The sequence below is a fragment of the Delphinus delphis genome, chromosome 7, assembly GCF_949987515.2.
Source record: "Delphinus delphis chromosome 7, mDelDel1.2, whole genome shotgun sequence".
Taxonomy (NCBI): Eukaryota; Metazoa; Chordata; class Mammalia; order Artiodactyla; family Delphinidae; genus Delphinus; species Delphinus delphis.
The window spans coordinates 37,255,654-37,276,159 of NC_082689.1; the positions used below are offsets into that span (position 1 = coordinate 37,255,654).

General features: G+C 36.8%; 1 protein-coding gene across 1 annotated transcript in view; it reads right to left on the bottom strand.

Moving 5' to 3' along the window:
* The window catches only part of PLCL1 (phospholipase C like 1 (inactive)), a 71,423-nt gene extending 58,130 nt beyond the window's left edge, over positions 1–13,293 (bottom strand). The window contains exons 1-2 of the mRNA XM_060016359.1: positions 10,819–13,293; positions 7,884–8,087 (exon numbers count right to left, since the gene is read on the bottom strand). Coding sequence (XP_059872342.1) covers positions 7,884–8,087; positions 10,819–13,239 — 2,625 coding nt within the window. The 5' untranslated portion in view covers positions 13,240–13,293. The remainder of the gene's footprint in view (positions 1–7,883; positions 8,088–10,818) is intronic.
* Positions 13,294–20,506: the final 7,213 nt, after the last annotated feature.

A 20,506-nucleotide genomic window follows, 5' to 3' on the forward strand; every position in this document is an offset into this window, starting at 1 on the left:
TTACTTACATTTCTCTTGGTTGAAAGAGCTGTCATGCTTTGCACTATGGCTATTTGTGCTGATACCTCTCTCTGTTTATTCATCTCTGTATCGCACACAATCTACTAAAATTCTTTATAGTTGGTATGAGTTGAATGCCGTGAATAAAGTCAATAAATGAATTTTTTCTTAAAGTCAGTTTTGCAAGAGGTTAGGACAAAAGGCTGGACTTAGGTTGATGGAGAGGGAATTAAGGCTAGGAAGTCATTTGAGGTGGTATAGAACAGAAATACAAAGGATGGAGAATGAAAAGTACGTGGCAAATAAATCAGCTTGACTGAAGGAGAAGGTTCAAATAGAAGGAAATTGGAGATGAGGGTGGCAAAACAGGCAGCATGGTGGGTGAAGGCTTTGCAAGGCTAGTTAAAAATCAAAAATAGAATCTGAGGATGATTATTCCCATTGTTGAATTAAAAAAAGGTAGAGACTAGATGGAGGACTAGTCAGCCTACTGAAAAATTCAGGTGGGAGGAGAAGAGAGCCTGTTGAGAACCTTGGCTGTATCAATGTAAGGAAATGGATACACATGAGAAATACGGTGATGAAAGAAGCAGTAGCTCTCATTGATGTTGAATTGTAAATAAAAAGACCTTATAGGATAGCCAAGACATATACATACACACACACACACACACACACACACACACATACACACAATGGAATATTACCCAGCCATAGAAAAGAATGAAATAATGCCATTTGCAGCAACATGGATGGACATAGAGATTATCATACTAAACAAAGTAAGTCAGAAAGAGAAAGACAAATACCATATGATGTCACTTACATGTGGAATCTAAAACATGACACAAATGAACCTATCTACAAAACAAAACCAGACTCACAGATATAGAGAACAGACTTGTGGTTGCTAAGGGGGAGAGGAGCTAGGGGTGGGAAGGATTGGGAGTTAGGGATTAGCAAAGGCAAACTACTTATATATTGGATGGATAAATAACAAGGTCCTACTATACAGCATGGAAAACTATATTCAATATCCTGTGACAAACCATAATGGAAAAGAATATATATGTGTGTGTACGTATGTATGTATGTATGTATAACTGAGTCACTTTGCTGTACAGCAGAAATTAACACAACATTGCAAATCAACTAGACTTCAATAATTTTTTTTTTTTTTTAAAGACCTCAGGACTTCCCTGGTGGTCCAGTGGTTAAGACTCTCCCTTCCAATGCAGGAGGCGTGGGTTTGATCCCTGATCGGGGAACTAAGATCCCACATGCCGTGGGGTGCGGCCAAAAACTTTAAAAAAGACCTCATTGGAGTTAATATATAGAGAGAGAAAGAACATTTGAAAATCACTTGGAGGAATTGAGGACCATTGGCTTGCTGTTATCTTTTGCAGGGGTCAGAAAAGGAAAAATGAATACCTAGGGAACTAAAATATGAACCCAGTTTTTGACCTATTAAATTTCTATTGTTTGTTCTTGAGACACCTAGGTGATGTCCTATAATCAAATGTAGAAGTGTGACTAAAGTAAAGTTTTAGGGCTGAGGCTAGAGATGGGTTTTGAAAATAATGTACAGTGTCCATGCATTAAAAGCACCACTGTAGAAGGAAAAATGTCTAACCTAGCCAAAGAAATTTTGATAGTGTTCTACTGAAATTGCAATGTATTTCCCAATGTAATCACCCACCGTTACAACCTTGTGTTCAATGATGAGGAACATAAGTTGATCACCAATGATCCATGTGTAAGCCTGGTTTGGACCTTACCAGGTCGCCTGCCCTGACTGTAAGCTAGTGGAGCACAGGGGCTGCTGTACTTCCCACTGCATGAACACAGATGGCTGCCCAGGGGAGAAACTCAGTAAATGTTTATAAAATTAAACATCTCCGTTCCTGGCTCTAGCACTAAGCAATTCTTTCAGTAACTAATTTTTATTTTTAACAACCCCAAGGTTAATCCTAAACAAAAAAAGAAAACCTTACCTTTTATTTGCAAAACATAATTATACTACTTTAACAGCCTTAAAAGACTCAGCAGTGACGCTATGACCTACATTACCTACATTAGTGGATATTTTCTTAGAGAACGTGAAAATCCAGAGTGGGGAATTGAGGCTTGCTCTTTCAGAGACCAGAGCTCCACCCCCGCCCCACTCCCCCCCCTCCCCTGGCAATCGCAGGGCAATAAAGGGACAAGTCACTTAGAAGTGGCATTCTGATTTTAAATTAAGGTTTGGGGAGTTTCTGAAAAACTGTCTGATGACCACAGAGCCACCAAAATGACACTGCGGCAAGGAGTCTAACACCACAGCTCTACTCTGTGTGTCTTTAGCCTGGGAAGGAGACATCAATTCCACCTTCAATGTTTAGAGCCTGTTCTACTTGCTTGAGTTACTGATTAATAATGTTCCCAGTTTGCTTTAGTGCTTTTCAGAAGCTGTCACTTCCCACCTCTGGCTGTGACATGTATTTGATATATCAATCAGGAAAGTCACCTCTGATTTTGTTGCCCTAAATATCAGCCAGGCATTTACGTAGCTACATCCCTACTCAGAGCATTGAGGGAGATTGTAGACAGCGATGCTCTTCAGTAAAATTGCAATTATTTGAGCAACTTCACACCCACCTTACCCAGACTTGGGGAAGACTCTGTCATTAGGATCTCTTCCTTTCCCCAGGTAAAAAACTGCCTGGAGGACAGGATAGGTTACAACCATCCAAAGGTACAAATTACTGATAACCCAATGTGTTACTACTTACGGAGATGTTTTTGCATTTTTAAAGAGATTAAATGTCTTAACCCTAAGGAATTTATTATAATTTTGAAATTTCAAGTACCAGTAAGCAGATAGAAAATATATGTCTTAAATAAGATACGAAACGGGGGTGGGGGGGGTGTCTTCTGAAATTATGCCATGTAAATAAATCCACTCTATTATGGATATATTTGGCTTTTGATTCCTTCATACCAACACAGATACTATCATTTTAATTTCAGTATAAGATGACTTTTAAGACTGAATTTCCAAAACCCTCTAGAGGAAATATTTCCAAATACTAAATAAGCCAGTGTTTGGTAAAGAATAGGACCATCTCAGGTCATTAGGGCAAAGCTAAATTTAGAAGAAAAAAAAAAAAAATCTGTGCAGATGAACTCAAGGTCAATGTTTTCTAGAATATTTTCATTTTATTTCCTGATGATAAGTAGTAGAGTCTGATGCACTCAGGTTGACTTTCAACAAATGTAGGTTACCTGGTTGCCTGATTTGTTTCTTTTGATACTGAAATAGGCCAAACATGTGTGTCTGTTCAGAAATGATTTCAGGTTGCTTTTTATTCTAAACATAATCTGTATTCTTTTTTTAGTGGTTACAACAGCTCGTCTTGGATGGCATCTATACAGTTCATTACCATTTTTGAGAAATCTTTAAGCAGCTTGAGCCTAAGTCGAGCACACAAGCTGCTCATTTGGGAATACCTGTCCCCTACCACCACCACCAGGCAATAAACCCTAGATCCGTCTTCTGCCTTAGTCACCTAAATAAGTTTTTATTAATAGTCTCTGTGGGTCTTTTTTAGGCTTTAGTTTTAGAAGTTTTAGGTTTGCATAAAAGTTGAACAGAAAGTACAGCGAGTTCCCTCATACCCTCTCACCCCACCTCACTCCCAGTTTTCCCCACTGTTAACATCTTGCATTAGTGTGGTATATTTACTACAATTGATGAGCCAATATTGATACTTTATTATTAGCTAAAGTTCATAGCTCACATTAGTTCACATTAGTTCATTAGTTCACATTAGGGTTAACTCTTTGTGTTGTACATTCCATGGGTTTTGGGTAATGCATAATGACATGTATTATATTGTTATGCAGAATAGTTTCACTGGCCTAAAAATGCCCTGTGCTCCACCTCTTCATCCCTCCCTCACCCTATCCTGCTCCCAGCCCCTTGCAGCTGCTGATCTTTTTTCCTGTCTCCATAGTTTTGCCTTAGTCTATAGGTTACCAACTATACGTGTAAGACAGGGAACAATTTGACTAGAGTAGGGTCATAGAGATATAACAAAGGGGATTTAGGGCTTCCCTGGTGGCGCAGTGGTTGAGAGTCCGCCTGCCGATGTAGGGGACACGGGTTCATGCCCCGGTCCGGGAAGATCCCACATGCCGCGGAGCGGCTGGGTCCGTGAGCCATGGCCGCTGAGCCTGCGCATCCGGAGCCTGCGCGTCCGGAGCCTATGCTCCGCAACGGGAGAGGCCACAACAGTGAGAGGCCCGCGTACCGAAAAAAAAAAAAAAAAAACAAAGGGGATTAAAGATTTACCATAAAGCACATTCAAAGATAGCATGGGAACTACATTATTTTCACCAACTATACAGATGCATCTATCTATATTTCATTCAACTAACATTAATTGATAACATACTATGTGTCAGCAGTGCTTTAGGTGCTAGAGTTAACAATAGTAAACAAGGCAGACAGCTTCTCTGCCCTCTTGGAGTGTATACTCAAATTGAGGGTAAAGGAAAAGGACAGAAATTAAACAAAAAGTCAAGTATTTTCAATACTGCCAGGTAAGATAATGGAAATCAAATAGGGTTATGTGATAGAGTGACAGTTGGAGACAGTGGTTAGGGAAGGCTTCTCTGAGGATATGACATTTGAGCTAAGAATTAAGAGATAAGAAGCAACTATCCATGCAAGAGAAGAACACTCCAAGCAGAGGGAACTGCAAGTAAAATAGCCTGGAGATGGGAACAAGCTGAGTCTGAAAGCCCGCATGACTGGGTGGAGTGAGCAGGAGAGAGTGCATGGGGAAGCAGGTGAGATAGGTAGGCAAGGCTAGGTCATAATTGGCCCTGTAAGTCACAGTAAGGAGTTTCAGTTTTATTTTAATGGGAAGCCATTGGAGGAAGGAAAGTGATATGATCTGATTTACATTTTTAAATGATCACTCTGGATCTGCAGAGTATCTTAAAAGACATCTTTAAAATAAATACCAACGTGAATACACCAAGAGTACTAAAGATGCCAAGCAATACAATGCAAATCCTAAAGTAAAAATGGTGTTTCAAGATCATCCTGGCATGTATCTGGTCCTTATCCGCAGCACCCCAGAAAAGAAATAACCAGCTGAGACATTAACAGTATTTTTGATTATGTCCACAATCTGCCGTGTTTACCATTTCGTATAGGGATATTTACACTTAATTCCTTACCAAAATGAAAAATCATTTCCATAGGGAACTATAAATGAACACTTCATTAGCTGTATTTCTGCTTTCCATGGGAATTCCCTGGCAGTCCAGTGGTCAGGACTCGACGCTTTCACTACCGAGGGCCCAGGTTCACTCCCTGGTTGGGGAACTAAGATGCCACAAGCCACGTGGCACGGCCAAAAGATAAAATTAAATTAAATAAAAAGAAGTATTTCTGCTTTCCACTATAGCCTTTTATTTTAAGCTTTGGAAAACCATGCTGTACCTGCAATTAGAAATTGCATTTTAGAAATACAAATGAGAAAAGGCTGATGTTCATAGTTGGCCAGCAGGTGTGGTACCAACACCATGGGACGCTTGGGGATGTGAAATGGAAATTGGCTGACCACAGTCCAGGTGCTTTTCTGCTTATTACAGGCCCAGCTCCAGGGGACCAGGCTCCCCTCTCAGTGAGTGATTTTTCTTTCTTAGCTTAAAAGAGAATTGGAACAATAAGTGATTTCCACTGTCTGTCTCTATGGCAACAGGTATCCTAATTTCACCTCTTAGATGGCAACTATACCTATTCACTGAATAGCTTTCAGTCCCTACTATTATGATGAAAAAATTGATTTCATGAAAAATGCTATTTAGGTTATAAGCAAACTTATCCCCCAGCAACCATGAAGTACAGTTTGTAAAATGTAAAATCATTCATAAGCAGAATATACTCTGTGGGCTTTTCTTCCTTTTCAGGTGTAGGATATTTATCCCCAACGTCTCTCTTCTAGTTGTTTTTGGATGATAAAATATTATTCTTTTCTTCCTTAATATTTATTTTTATTTAATTATGAAAATTAGTCAGGTTCATTGTAAATAGTTTGGCAAATACGGAAAAAATATAGAAAAGCATATCCAAGAAAATAAAACTCACTCTCCTTATTTAAAAATAATCACTATTAATAACCTGCTAGCATTTTAGATGTGTATACATATAAATACAACTTAAATGCTATAGTGTATATTTTTTTGTAACCAGACTCTTTCACCAAACGTATTATGAGGAATTCTTCACATCATTAAGTATTCTAACATACAAATTATGAGCAATTCTTCACATCATTAAGTATTCTAACATACAATTTTAATGGCTTCAAAGGAGTCCATAATATGGCTTACTGTATTTTATTTAACTTATCCCTCTATGCTGACATTAACCATAAATGTTTACGTACACATCTATTGGCTTAGAATAAATCCCTGGGTATGAAATACATGGATCAAATGGGATAAACATTTTAAATTATATTGCCAAATTTTCCCCCCAAATTATATCAATTTATTTTCCCACTGAAGGTAGATGGATAAGAGTATTCATTTCCTTAAATTCTTTATCAGAGGTACAGTTTTTAAAAAGAAAAAAATTGCCAGTTTGATGGAGAGGGGAAGTATCTCATTATATTTCTTTAACATCTTAAATTTAAAACTTATTTTAAGGTTAAATATGTTTTTACATTTTCATTATTTTTTTAGGGTGAGAAGATATATAAATTGCCTGTTCACCTCTGAAGCAAAGACTATTTGTTGTCCCCTAATATCCACTCTACCTCTGTTTCTTAGTAACAGAAGAGATGACTTTTAGTTGAGCACATAGCCCTTTAAAATAAAGACATTTCCTGTTTTCATTTGCAGCTAAGTGTGTCTATGTGTCAACTCCAGGTAGGCAAATGTGATCCATGCTTTTTCAGAGAAACGTCCTTAAAGGGGGAGGATAATGCCCTCTTTTTCCTCTTCATCATTCCTGATGGTTAGAATGCAGGTATTATGGTTGGAGCTTCAACAGCCATTTTGGACCATGAGGATGTGCTAGAGATGGTGGAGCAGAAAGCTAGAGGGAGCCTAGGTTCTTAAGAATTTTATGTAAGTGCCACCCTGCAGGGCTGGTTTCCAGATTTTTATGTGAGAAAATAAAACTTTGTATTTTTAAGCCATGATTAGTTTGCATTTTTAGTTTCATGAAGCTGAACTTAATCCTGACTGATGTAGATTAAGATTTTTTTCCTCATTTTTTTTCTCATTGATTTTTAAGTGCTCTTTCTATTTTAAGGTTATTTACACTTTACCTGGCACACATGTCACAAATTTTCCAATTTTTCATTTGGTCCTAATTTTTTTATGGAATTAGGATATGCAGAAATACAGTTATTCTTAAATTTATTTGCTATTTAAATTCCATTATATATTCAGAAAAATCAGATAACAGTATTAGCTTAGAAATATAAATTCCAGAGAAATAGTTTGTCTCAACCATCATAAGGCCGTACTGAGGCATAATTTTACTTCCTATAGGTATGCAATTAAATGGTTACATTGCAGGCTAAAGTCATTTAGATGATGAGAAATTGTGTATAGTTTTGAGGACTTAATCAATAATTCATTGCTTGCTAAAGCAGAGATTTTCCAGTTTTAATCTGTGGAGCTCTAGGTTCAAAGCATTGCCTCAGAGGTCTCCACTGGGGCTTAGGTGGGGCTGAGTGGGCCAGCTCTGCCTGCCACTCCCAGTTGAGGTTTTAAAGGCAGTCACTCTGTGTTATTCACTGGAGTTCCACAAAAGAGCCCCTGCCATATGATTTCCTGCCAACACAGAGAAAAAATAGAGAGTAACAATTTCCTACCAGATCATAGGCAGCCAGCATCTTTTTCTGCACATCGGGAATTGCCCCCAGAGGCTCCAGATGAGGAAAGTTGTCTTTCATCACAAGAGAGACGGAAGGAGTATTGTCACTGGTGATGAGCCGAGAGGACAGGGTCAACAGGCACTGCTTCAGACTGGCAATTGGAGGGAGTCCGCACAGTTCTTTAACAGACACTATGGCGTTCTGTGGGGAAGAAAACATGGAATTACACTTCTGACCACATGATACATCCCCCCCCAGCACTTCTAGGTTTACACAAAAGTATATTCATTAAAAGTATACCCTTAAGTACTATGAAATTTGAAGCAAACTGGATTATAACCAACCAAAAATGTTGAGATACGCATGGAGATAACACGCAGAGCTAATTCACAACTACACTTCATCTTTCTCAGCTTTTAACAACTGCCACAAATATGCCACAAAGCAAAGCAGATTATGACCCAAGGCTACATAGTGCTTTTCAAAGCAGGGCTGTGGAATATTCTGGAATATCTGAAGTGTTCTGGACAATGCACACAAATTAATATTTGAATATCATGAATATCTTGTTATATTTGATAACATGAATATCTTGTTAAATTTGTATCATGATAATCATAAAAGCATGTCAGTGGTTGTACATTGGAGTGCATCTTCTTTGAGTTTTTCCCCTCAAGGTAGAAGACTGCTATTACTCATCATACTCCTTTCACATAACCATCAGTGGTATTCCTTTGTCATCTCACCAGAAATGCACCTGACAGACACACGTAATAAAACACATTTCACGTAAAGCTACATTTGTCCATGTGACAGGCGTTTAAAAGATTCATTTGAAATAGAAATTATGCCTACTAACAACGAACAATACCTAACCTAATGTGTGTCTCATGAATTTAGTGACAATGATGGTATTCATTTTTCTAGTACTTAGGCTCTAAATAATCCCAAACCAAAAGAAATCTGAGGTGAGATAAATTATCAGTACTAACTGGAAAAATTTTATCTATAGCCAACTCTCCTTATTATGTATTTTAAACACGTAATACATGCAAAGGACATATTCCAAGAATTATATAGAACTACATAAAATCTACTTCTAATATATAAAGTCAGGTGTAGAAATGACTTATAACTAATCTAACATAGGGGTTTATAATAGTTATAGAATTATGTCAGAAAAAGTCAGGTAGATAATGCTGACATTTGGAGCCTAATTTTAAAACAGCAGCCAAGGCAACCCACCACAAGTTATACATTTACAATCTAAGTATTTGTATGTGGTTTATATAATATAGTATTTTCTACCATTTTGGTGATTTAAAATTGATTTTAAACCCATTCCAGGATTCCTCTGTGAAATAATGTAAAAATAAAGTTTTCACCAAGTCATGGTTTGGCGTTCAGCATCACATGACTAAAAACCATGAATGATCATTGGGTTTTGGTGGTGGTTAATTCTGGATTTAAAGCTCAATATTCCTATTTATTAAATGCAATATTGGGAAAATTACTTAACCTCTTCGCTTGTTTTCTATTTTGAATGTAGGGATTCTTGGTGAAGGTTACTATAAAAATGTTAGTTAAAGGAACAGATAAAGTACATTGAAAAATATTCCTCTCCTGTTTTGCTCTCATACATAGACTCCTACTGCTTCTGCCAAACAACATCTTCTTGCACATTGCAGGAACTAAGCAAGCATTTGCCGTTTGATTGTTTCTTAGTAACATGAGCCTAGAATAAGCATATTAAATAGTCTTGAAGAAAAAAGTTTGCAGCCATCTCTGATTATAAGCATTAATGAAGGCAAGAAAACTGACACTGAATTCCTACATGCTAAGGCTGGGTAATTTACATACACTCTCATTTAATTCTCATAATAATCCTGTGATGTAATTATTACTATTTTTCTTACCTTATGAGGAGAAAACTGATGGCCAGATATCTGAAATAATTTGCTCAAGATCACACAGGGATAGAGTTTAGTCCAGAATCCATGTCCTTTCAATTAAAGCACATTTCTAAGAGAAGACTAAATAGTTTTCAACCAGTTCAAGTGCTGAATGTTGTTTGTTTATTAGTCTTCTTTGTTTCGTGGAGGGTAATTTATTATTGTTGTACACAAACAACTAAGACATCATCTAATAGGCATTACATTTGTTTTATATGACTTCAAATACCCTTCTGTGTTCTTATCTGCAAATATTTTACATGTATACTTATAATTAGTATGCATGTGTTTGTATATATAAAATTTTGTATGTTACATGCACATATAATATTTTATATTCTATTCTTTTCACGCTGTTTCATATACACATTCCCATATATCAATTTAGTTTTGTACTAGGAACATTTAATGGACATATAAAGCGTTTTGCTACATTTATACTCCATTAGCTGGCTTAGTTCAGGCCAGATTTCAGGCCAGATTTAACACAGCATTCACCATTAGAAACATAAAATATATCTGTTTTACAGAAATAGAGTTACATATATAGAAAATAAACTTACGGTTACTGGGTGGGGGGGGAGGGATAAATTGGAAGATTGGGATTGACACATACACACTACTATATATAAAATAAATAACTTATAAGGACCTACTGTATAGCACAGGGAACTCGATTTAATACTCTGTAATGGCCTGTATGGGAAAAGAATCTAAAAAAGAGTGGATATATGTATATGTATAACAGATTCACTTTGCTGTACAGCAGAAACTAACACAACATTGTAAATCAACTATACCCCAATAAATTATTTTTCAAATATCTGTTTTATCACAGGCAATTCAGCAGTACATGGGGTTACACATCCTCTGTGATAATTTTTTGAGGAATCAGATCATTAGTAAAACACAATGTTCACTGGTGAGCGAGGGGTCAGAAGACTCAGGGGTAAGGGAGGACAGTATGGGATTTTTCCTACCTGCATATTTTCTCTCATATCTATGGCTTCTCGTAAGGGATGAACTGCTAGCTTAAAGATGTCATCTATTGTTTTAAGACCGATATTCCTGAGCATGGTATACTCCCGAACTTTCTTCCCCATTCTCACTGAAAGGCTGCGCTTCTGTGGCTTTCCTCCTCCACTTCTATTAGTTATTGCTATGTGGACAAAAAGAGTCACGTGCTCCATGATGTCACCCACAAAGGAGCGGAGGGGAACATGCCGATATCCAGGCTGCAAACATTCAAACGGTATTGTATATTGCCCTATAAATTCATCCCCAATGTAGTCGTCATCGAGAACCACAAAACGGATCATGGCCAGCTCAGGCAGGTTCACTTGAAACTCAAATGTCTCATCAAAAATAGGATTATCACTGTTTTGCTGTACAGTTTTAGTTCTTTGTTCTGAACAGTCGGCCGGAATTCCATGTATCTCTATACACACGTAGGGATCTATGACATCCCCTTTGGCACAAGCTCCCTTGGGCTTTGGGAAGTTCTGACCACTGATGATCTTAATATGAAGCACTAGAGGAGACACCCCAGGTACAATGCCCTTTGTATTTGCACTGAAGTAAGAAACTTCATCTCGCATGATAGACGGCCTTAGAACATAACCACATCCTCCATTTTGAAGAAACCAGCCTGTGTGAAGGTCCATCATTGGACCCGGCGTCTGGAAATTCATTGCCACAATCTGACAGCCACAATTCCAAAAGTCCTGTGGATTCAAGTTACTGGAATCGATTCTCATGGCATTTGGATAGATGCGTGATAAGAACTTCTTATTATAATTTACAAAATCCTCTGGGTATTCATTTGCAATTCGGCTGGCCTCTGTTTCGCTAAATGAACAAATCTCCCAATAGTTTTGGCTTTTCATAGATAGTTCAAAATCCCTGTACTGAACAGATTTACAGATAGACACCAAGTCAGAGAGCTCCCTACACAGCAAGATTTGTTTCTGCTCACCATTGTAATCTACTGACATCCTTCGAGACATTTCAGCTTCTTCATCTTCGTCTGTAACTTCTCCTTCTAAAACATCTGGATCAGAAGGCAATTTCTTTCCTTTCACAATGATCATTCTTTTTAATTTTTCTGGTGATGGGAGGTAGGATTCCGACGGCAAAGGTGCTTCAGTATAGAGTTTACTGCCAAAGACCTTTTTCATCTGTTGAACCATTACCTTCTGCTGGGGTAGGGAGCAGTGATTCCCCAAGCAAAGAATGAGTGGGTACTCAGAAGCCACAAAGGCAAATTTATTTATCACCTCTATGACGCTTCGAAAGGAAAGGTGTGTTGTCATGTTATTTCGATTACAAAGGATTGGTTCATTGTCTGAACCATCATTTACATCAAGTTCAATGCTTCGACAGCCCATTTTCAAAGCTCTAACATACCCGTTAATGTCAGCCGGCCCCCTGAACTGGTCTTCTATGAGATAGGTGTTGTGAGAGGCGTTGATGTAATAGTGAGATAATGGCTGGGTCATATCTTGGGCAACCTTTTTTTGTTCAGGATCAAAAATGTCACATTCTGGTGACAGCAAATACTGGGTAAAGCCATCAATTGCAAGAAACCCTTTCTGACGTCCCTCTTCAGAAAGCTCATATCTCCGAATGATGTCCAAGCACATGTCCTCGGTGATATGGGTGACTCCTTGCTCAGCTTCTAAAAAAAGCATGAGATCATTGGCATCCAAATACTCTTTGTTTTTAGATATCTGTACAAGTAAGAAATACACTTCTGGCCTGGTGCAAAGTTCACAAAAAGCTTCACAGAACTCCTCTTCGGTCACTCGGGTGGTTAGCTTTTCTTTGCTCTTCTGGATTTCTTTAAACTTCAACCTGATCTTGGATTCCTTCAGGGTAGGGTTGAGTTGTTTTATTAACTCTACAGAGGTGTCTTCCAACATAATCCCATTTCCATCGATATCTGCTGCTTCAAACACCTTTTTCAGCCACATAAACCTTGGTGTGTTCTGGTTGCCCTCCATAAAATCAAGGGGTTGCTTACTTCGAGAAACCAGATACCGTAACCCTGACACCCAGATGTTTGCTACATCTGCTGAATTGGCAACTAGGTCCAGAGACTCATAGTTTTCCCCGTGGAGTATGGAAAAGGCACAGTCCTCACAAATCTGGTCAGCAAGGCCATTGTTTCTAAATGTTTCTGTGTTCTTCCCCAGTCGGATCTCTTTTATGGCAGAAATATCAAGCTTAGCTTTCTCAAGGTCTTTCTTGGAAGGTTCCCAGCGAAGAGCTTGGAGGTCTGTGTCCAGAGTGAAAAAACGGTTGTAAATGCGAGAATTTGGCCGTACTTTCTTCAGTTCACAGCCAGCTTGCATGAAGCTGATGCAGTCGCTCGCACTACTGATTTTCTTTTCAGATGGCATGCTGCTGAAAGACACGGTTTTCTTTCTTCCACCACATTTTTGGTTTGCAGGATCCTGTAAAGCAATTTGAAAATAATGAGTCAATTTCCTTAAGAAAATAGACAAATTCAGTAACACTCTACGAGTGCCTCAGACTCCATTCAGCTATTATGATTATTTGGACAGGAGCTAGCCTAAATTTTACTTTTTCACTGTTTCAGAAAAGAGAAATTGCCAAGAAAATTGATATTATTAAGTTCAGGAGAAAAACTTATTTTTCCAACACCTGTGTGTTCTTTGAAATAAAATCAAGTATGAAGTGAACTACAAATCACTCTTATTTGTTCATTAAAGTAGATTTCCTAAGATCCTCTACCTCTTGGTATTTTGACAACCTTGCTCATGTCCCTATAGATATACGGAAGAAATAAAGCTGGATTTCTTTAAAAAGTTTTTCTCATTTACACTTTGCAACAGTTTAATTTTTATACTTAAAATTAGTTCAGATAAAAGATTTTTACCTTAACATGCATTACATCAAAAAGGGCTTACAATATAGCTTAACTAAAAAAAAAAATCACTTTTTTTCCTCAAATTATTTTGAAGAATAAAGGCAACTTGAAAGTCAGATTGAGAGCTAACAATAGACAAAGGACTCTCACCTGAGCAATTTTTCAGACACAGGTAAACAATGTAAATGAACATTTATGATAGAGTTGCCACAGGATCCAGCAAAAGATGAAAACTCTAATTTGAAAAGATACATGCACCCCAGTGTTCATAGCAGCACTATTTACAATGGCCAAGACACAGTAGCAACCTAAGTGTCCATAAACAGAAGATGTGATATATATACAATGGAATATTACTCAGCCATAAAAAAGAATGAAATGATGCCATTTGTAGCAACATGGATGGACCTAGAGATTATCATACTAAGTGAAGTAAGTCAGAAAGAGAAAGACAAATACCATATGATACGCCTTATATGTGGAATCTAAAATATGATACAAATGAACCTATTTACAAAACAGAAACAGATTCACAGATGTAGAAAACAAACTTATGATTACCAAAGGGGAAAGGGAATGGGAGAGGGATAAATTAAGAGTTTGGGATTAACAGATACAAACTACCATATACAAAATAGATAAACAACAAGGTCCTACTGTATAGCACAGGGAACTATATTCAATCTCCTGTAATAAATCATTATGAAAAAGAATATATATATAATAATATATGTAATATATATCTGAATCACTTTTCTGTACACCAGAAACTAAGACAACATTGTAAATCAACTATATTTCAATAAAAAAATAAAAATAAATGAACATTATGAGATTCACACCTACATTTCAGTATAATGCTATTAGCAGCCACTGTGTAAAACCAAACAGAAATATGAATGGCTCAACTAATTTTTGAGGTTCTTCCAATGTGAATTAAATTTCAAAGCCTTTTGCCATAAGATTTCACAGGGAACACTTGCATCTTACCTTTTACCCATTTCTGTAAGTGTCCTTGTATCTTAGTCTCACAGAGTCCCAATTTCCTCAGCCCACTTAGCCCTTCCCTGAACAACAGGGCATCAAACTTCATCTGCGCAGATTAGTGTATTTTAAGCAGGTGAATTTCTTGTGGCTATTTCCATCTTGGGCGTGTCTAGGTCTTTTCACCTATTGTCTTTTCTAAATTTCAGGTCCAGTCCTCTGGACACTCATAATCATAAGACGATGTATTTCATCTTAGCCCTGGACCATCCACTGTGTCTCTCACTCCCAATTCATTTGCACTGAATAGCTGAACAATGCCACTTAAAACTGGATTTTTCTTTATACCTTCTTCTGTTCAGACCATAGACTCAAATTAACAATGCTCCCAATCATATTATCAATTCAGATAATTCTCCCAGGAACAAATTTCCCAAAAGTACCTTAGTGCATGTTTAAAGTGCCCAATTTTATAAAGCATATCAAAGAGACAGCAAAGTATAGAGAGCAAAGGGCATGGTCCTTAGGGTAGAAATAACTAGTCTCCAGTTGGTATTACTCCACTCACTAGTGACCTTGGGTAAGTTACTTAGCCTCTCTGAATCTTAATGTCTGCTTTTAAGTAGGAACTAATAATCATTATATATAATAGAGCATTACTGTGAGACTCAAAAGAGAAAATGTTCATGAATATTCTTTGTAAGGTTAATCTTTTTGAAGGGAGAGGAACATTTCATCATACACCTGGTCTCTGTAGGGCTTTCAGTAGGCACCGACCAGGATATTGGGGGTTATCCAGAGTTGATTCATTCCTGACCTATGAGCATTTAAGACAGATCTTCAGTGAAAAACTGAAAATGTTTAAAAACAGCCACATGATATTACTATTTTAAACACTGAAAAGTGTAGCCAAAGTAATCTAGGCTGTTTCCTTCAGGCATTCTTTTAAAACAGGTTAGAATCTCTCTTCTAGGGTATCATTTAATTGTGGTCTTGCCTGTAAGAGTCTCCCTATCTTATGATTCAGAAAAAGGCAGGATGATTTATTATTCAATTGACTAAAACCTTGCCTGTGAAAAAGAAACAAAATTTGCTTTAGTTATGGGATGTAGGTGGGGTGATTCATTAACTCAAATATATGTCTGATCCTCAAGTGACAAAGATATAAATTACTCAATTTAGATTAGAGGATATTGTCTCTTGGTGCCCTGGCATTTAAGAACTTAGCCCCTGCTTTCCCAGAGAGTTGTTATTTTTAATTATCCCACAGTGGTCAATTTCCTCATCTTTAAGTTAAAAAACAACCATAAATCTTCAGCTGTTTATATGCAGATGCACTATTAGAACACATTTAAATTTGTCACAGCCCACATGCTCAGAAATATCAGATGTTTGTGTGTATTTTTCCACATCATCAAGGCAAGAACCTAAAGGTATTGCTGAGATGGGATTAATCTAACAAGTAAAATACTGAAGGAAACTGTGAATTGTGATGGTAAATTAGACTGTGACTCAGCTTTTAAAGCTACTATTTCACTAGACTTTTAAGTATTGAGAGCTTTCACATTAAATATTATTTTTATATAAGCAGATCATATTCCAAATAAGATGACTGTCAACAGAATTATAAAACCTCTAATAGTTTCTAACAAAGCTTAAATGGGAAATCAGTGTTCCTCCGAATGCATGTATATATTTCCTCTACCCTATGCATGGTATTATACCATCCTTCTCCATGGTCTAAGTGCCAATCTTGACTTCAGCCACTATTTTTTGAGAGCAAAACTACTGCTGTCAGAATAGCTTTCTCTCATAAGCCTCTCTTCTTTGTGGTGATATTGCCTCATATCAAGACTTTCTCTCCTAGTAAGATAAGTCTTCAAGAAATAAATGTTGAATGTAAATTGATACAGTCACTATGGAGAACAGTATGGAGGTTTCTTAAAAAACTAAAAATAGAACTACCATATGACCCAGCAATCCCACTACTGGGTATATACCCAGATAAAACCATAATTCAAAAAACACATGCACCCTAATGTTCATTGCAGCACTATGTACAGTAGCCAGGTCATGGAAACAACCTAAATGCCCATCGACAGACGAATGGATAAAATAGTTGTGGTACATATATACAGTGGAATATTACTCAGCCATAAAAAGGAACAAAATTGGGTCATCTGTAGAGACGTGGATGGATCTAGAGACTGTCATACAGAGTGAAGTAAGCCAGAAAGAGAAAAACAAATATTGTATATTAATGCATATATGAGGAACCTAGAAAAATGGTACAGATGAACCGGTTTGCAGGGCAGAAATAGAGACACAGATGTAGAGAACAAACGTATGGACACCAAGAGGGGTAAGTGGCGGGGTGGGGGTGGTGGTGGGATAAACTGGGAGATTGGGATTGACATGTATACACTAATATGGATAAAATGGATGACTAATGAGAACCTGCTGTATAAAAAATAAATAAAATAAAGTTCAAAAATTCAAAAAAAAAAAAAAAAAAAGAAATAAATGTTTTATATCTACCCTACAAAAGAATCCACCTGCCTTGTAATGCTTATTTCTTGCCTTGACATGCAACTTTTACATGATTATAAAACTTAACCTAAAATGCTTTAAAACTCGGAACCAGTGGAAAAGATAACAATCTTTAGGTTGTCGTCTCACAGAGGACAAAATCCAGAGTTATTACAAGCCCCCAAATGAGCAAATATATATACTTTATATATATAATATATAGAGAGAGCCATAGTACATATGAACAAATAGTTTGCTGTTGACTACAGCCAAGATTATTTATATTCAAAATATGCCGGAAAAGTTTCAGGACTCTGATGTTTCTCTACGTCCGTTCTTTCAATGGTGAAGCTATGCATTAGCTCTGAAAAGTTGGCAGAAGGGGAGATGGAAACTGTGTTAGAGTGGATGGGGACGACGGGCTACTCCAAATCTCTTTCTGAGCTTCTTCACCACCAAGGCCTCTTTGCTGAGCCCTACACCCCTCTGTAGTTCCCTCAAGATGATCTTAGCAGATTGATGGTGGGAAAGGAGTACTATTCTAATAAACAGACTGGATGTATCTCCAACTGAAGAAAATTAAAGTACTGGTTATAGATCTTCCTGTTGATAAACACACCAAAAAAAATTTGATGATGAAATAAGAGCAAATCCATTGCAGTTATCTATATATTAGGAAGACAGGTACTTCTGGCACTTTCCAAGAGAAACCAAAGTTTGTTTTTAGTTCCGGTGTGCTCTTGCCAGTTTCTAGCTCATGAGATGATGGAATTGACTCCAATGACCATAAGGTCATTATTATAAGGAGATTATTATAAGGTATGAGAACTTGACATTTATTTCAAAGCTAAATTTCCTCACTCTGGAATGAAAAGAAGAGGCTAGAGTACAAATTCCTCCTCCCCTCCAAATTTTTTCTTAGAGCAGCTTACAAAATAAAAAGTATGAACAGCACATTGTGATGCCTCTATCCCCTAAATTAAAGCTTAGCCTATTCTAGTGGGGTCCAAAAATTCGTCAGGCGTTGAGCTCAATTTTTTCTATCTCCTAACATTTTGTGTTTAAGTTTCCAAATTATAATTTCACAAGAAGGGATCACATTTAATCAAGTTATATAATAAATAAACCAAACTGTGTTTATGTGTTCTCTGAACATTTCCAGATAAGACCTTACATTTGGATCTACTGTCTTCTTAAATTAATCAATACTCTACATGAAGGATTTAATCATCAGAATCAAGAAGAGTCTCATAAACTGGCAAAGCAACAGACAAATGTTTCAGTCTTTTATTAAAACAGTACAAGACATTGATTTGTCTATGAACACTGTTTCTAATATATGCATATCAAAGATAATTTCTATCTAACCTCATGATATAAGGGTTGATGTCTAATCTTAAGAATAATTTCAAAATATTAGGGGAAAATGGTCAAATGTTGTTCTAGTTTTTTTTTTAATTTTTCATTATTTTCTACAATACTGTTGCTTATACACTATTAGGAGTAGGGTACCAGTCATGATCACATGAGATTCCCACACAAGAGTAAAGGCTTTATAGCTCCCTAAACATGTTTTATTAAACTAAATTTGGGGGAAAATGTTCAGATAAATCGAATTAATAAACCTGTTTCCATAGGTTCCCATTGGCATTTGCTCTCTGAGCCTAACAAGATAAGATATGCTGCAAGTTTCTTAACAAAACTCAGCAAACAAAATCATTTTTCATCAGAACACACTCATAAGCCCCAGCGAGAACTCTGCTTATTCAATGAAAGCACAGTTTTGAGTCTCAATAATGAATTATTTCAATATAATAATTTCAAAAAAAGTGTACTAAAGCAGCACAAAAATGTGAATGTACCCAATGCCATAGAACTATACACTTAAAAATGGTTAAAATGGTAAACTTTATGTTATGCCTATTTTACCACAAAAAAAGAACATATTGAAGCACTGTACAAAACCTTAAGAGTAAAGGAAACATACCCAGGTTTCCCTACCTCTGACCTGATAAGCATGTTTAAACATCTAATTGTAATGTAATGTATTCCTTCCATGGTGGTTTTTTTTTTTTTTTTTGGTAAGTTGTTATTAACTGAATGACGATTCTTTGTTAAAACAGAACAAATTTACAAAAACGTTAAGAATGGCAATCAAAACACCAGGTGTAAAACTGTGATTAGAAAGAAACTTATTTCATAATACAGAAATCTAGCTACAGAAATGCAGATACACTAAAGTGACATTTGCTTTTCTTTTTTAGTAAAAGAGGGGGGGGAAACATTTATTTTTGAATAGTTCTCTTAAGAAAGTCTCCACATAAAAATTTAATAGACTATAACTAAAAGGCAAGCAAAAATATAGCACATAAATCTTATTTTCACCATAAGGAGCCTATCTTTTTCTTATAGACAACCTATGAACTATAACTCTATACTAATAATATTCATTCTGGTTTTATGAACTTCCAAGCAAAATTCAGAAAAGGTTTAGTTGATACATGAAACCTTCAAAGGATTGTAGACAATATAATCTAGGACCCAAATGAGCCCCAACAGTGGATGCTGAGAGGCCTTTGGTCTCCATTCTTCATTCATTCATTCAACAAACAATGATAGGTACCTACTTCATGCTAAGAACTAGCACATTTAAGAGTTTTGAAGAAACTGATAAAGTCTGACTTTTATCTTAAATAGATCACTTTGGATGCGCACTAGAAGGATGTGATATGGACAAAACTGAAGATGGTGCAGTAGGTAAGCAGCACCAAAGGAAAGAGATGGTGATGGCCTGAGGTAAATAGCTAATAAAAGGAAGGGTGAGAAGTGTGAAGTATCAAGAAATTGGAGGTAAGATCAGAAGTTCTTGATTCAGTCTAGGATGACTCCTAGGTTTCTGGTTTGAATGAGATGTGAATGGAAATATTGCTAAAAGAGAGGAAATACAAGGAGAGGTAAAGTTGAAAATGAAGTAGGTTTACTTCGGGTTATGGTGGATTATAGATGAGTATGGGCCACCTAGGTGAAGAGGCTGGGCAGAGGAGAAGACCTAAAGGGAAAAAAAGGCTAAGGGGTAAGAGAACCAGGGGCGTGAATCTCACAGGAACCAAGGAACAGATTTGAAGGAGCAAGTGTTAGAAAATAAGATGTTAAAGTGGCTTACTGGATTCAGTCATCAAGATATTTACTGGGAACTTTAATAAGAGAATGTCTTATGTTGCCTTCAAAATGGTGAGGATGGTGACAGGGGTGAGAGCCAAACT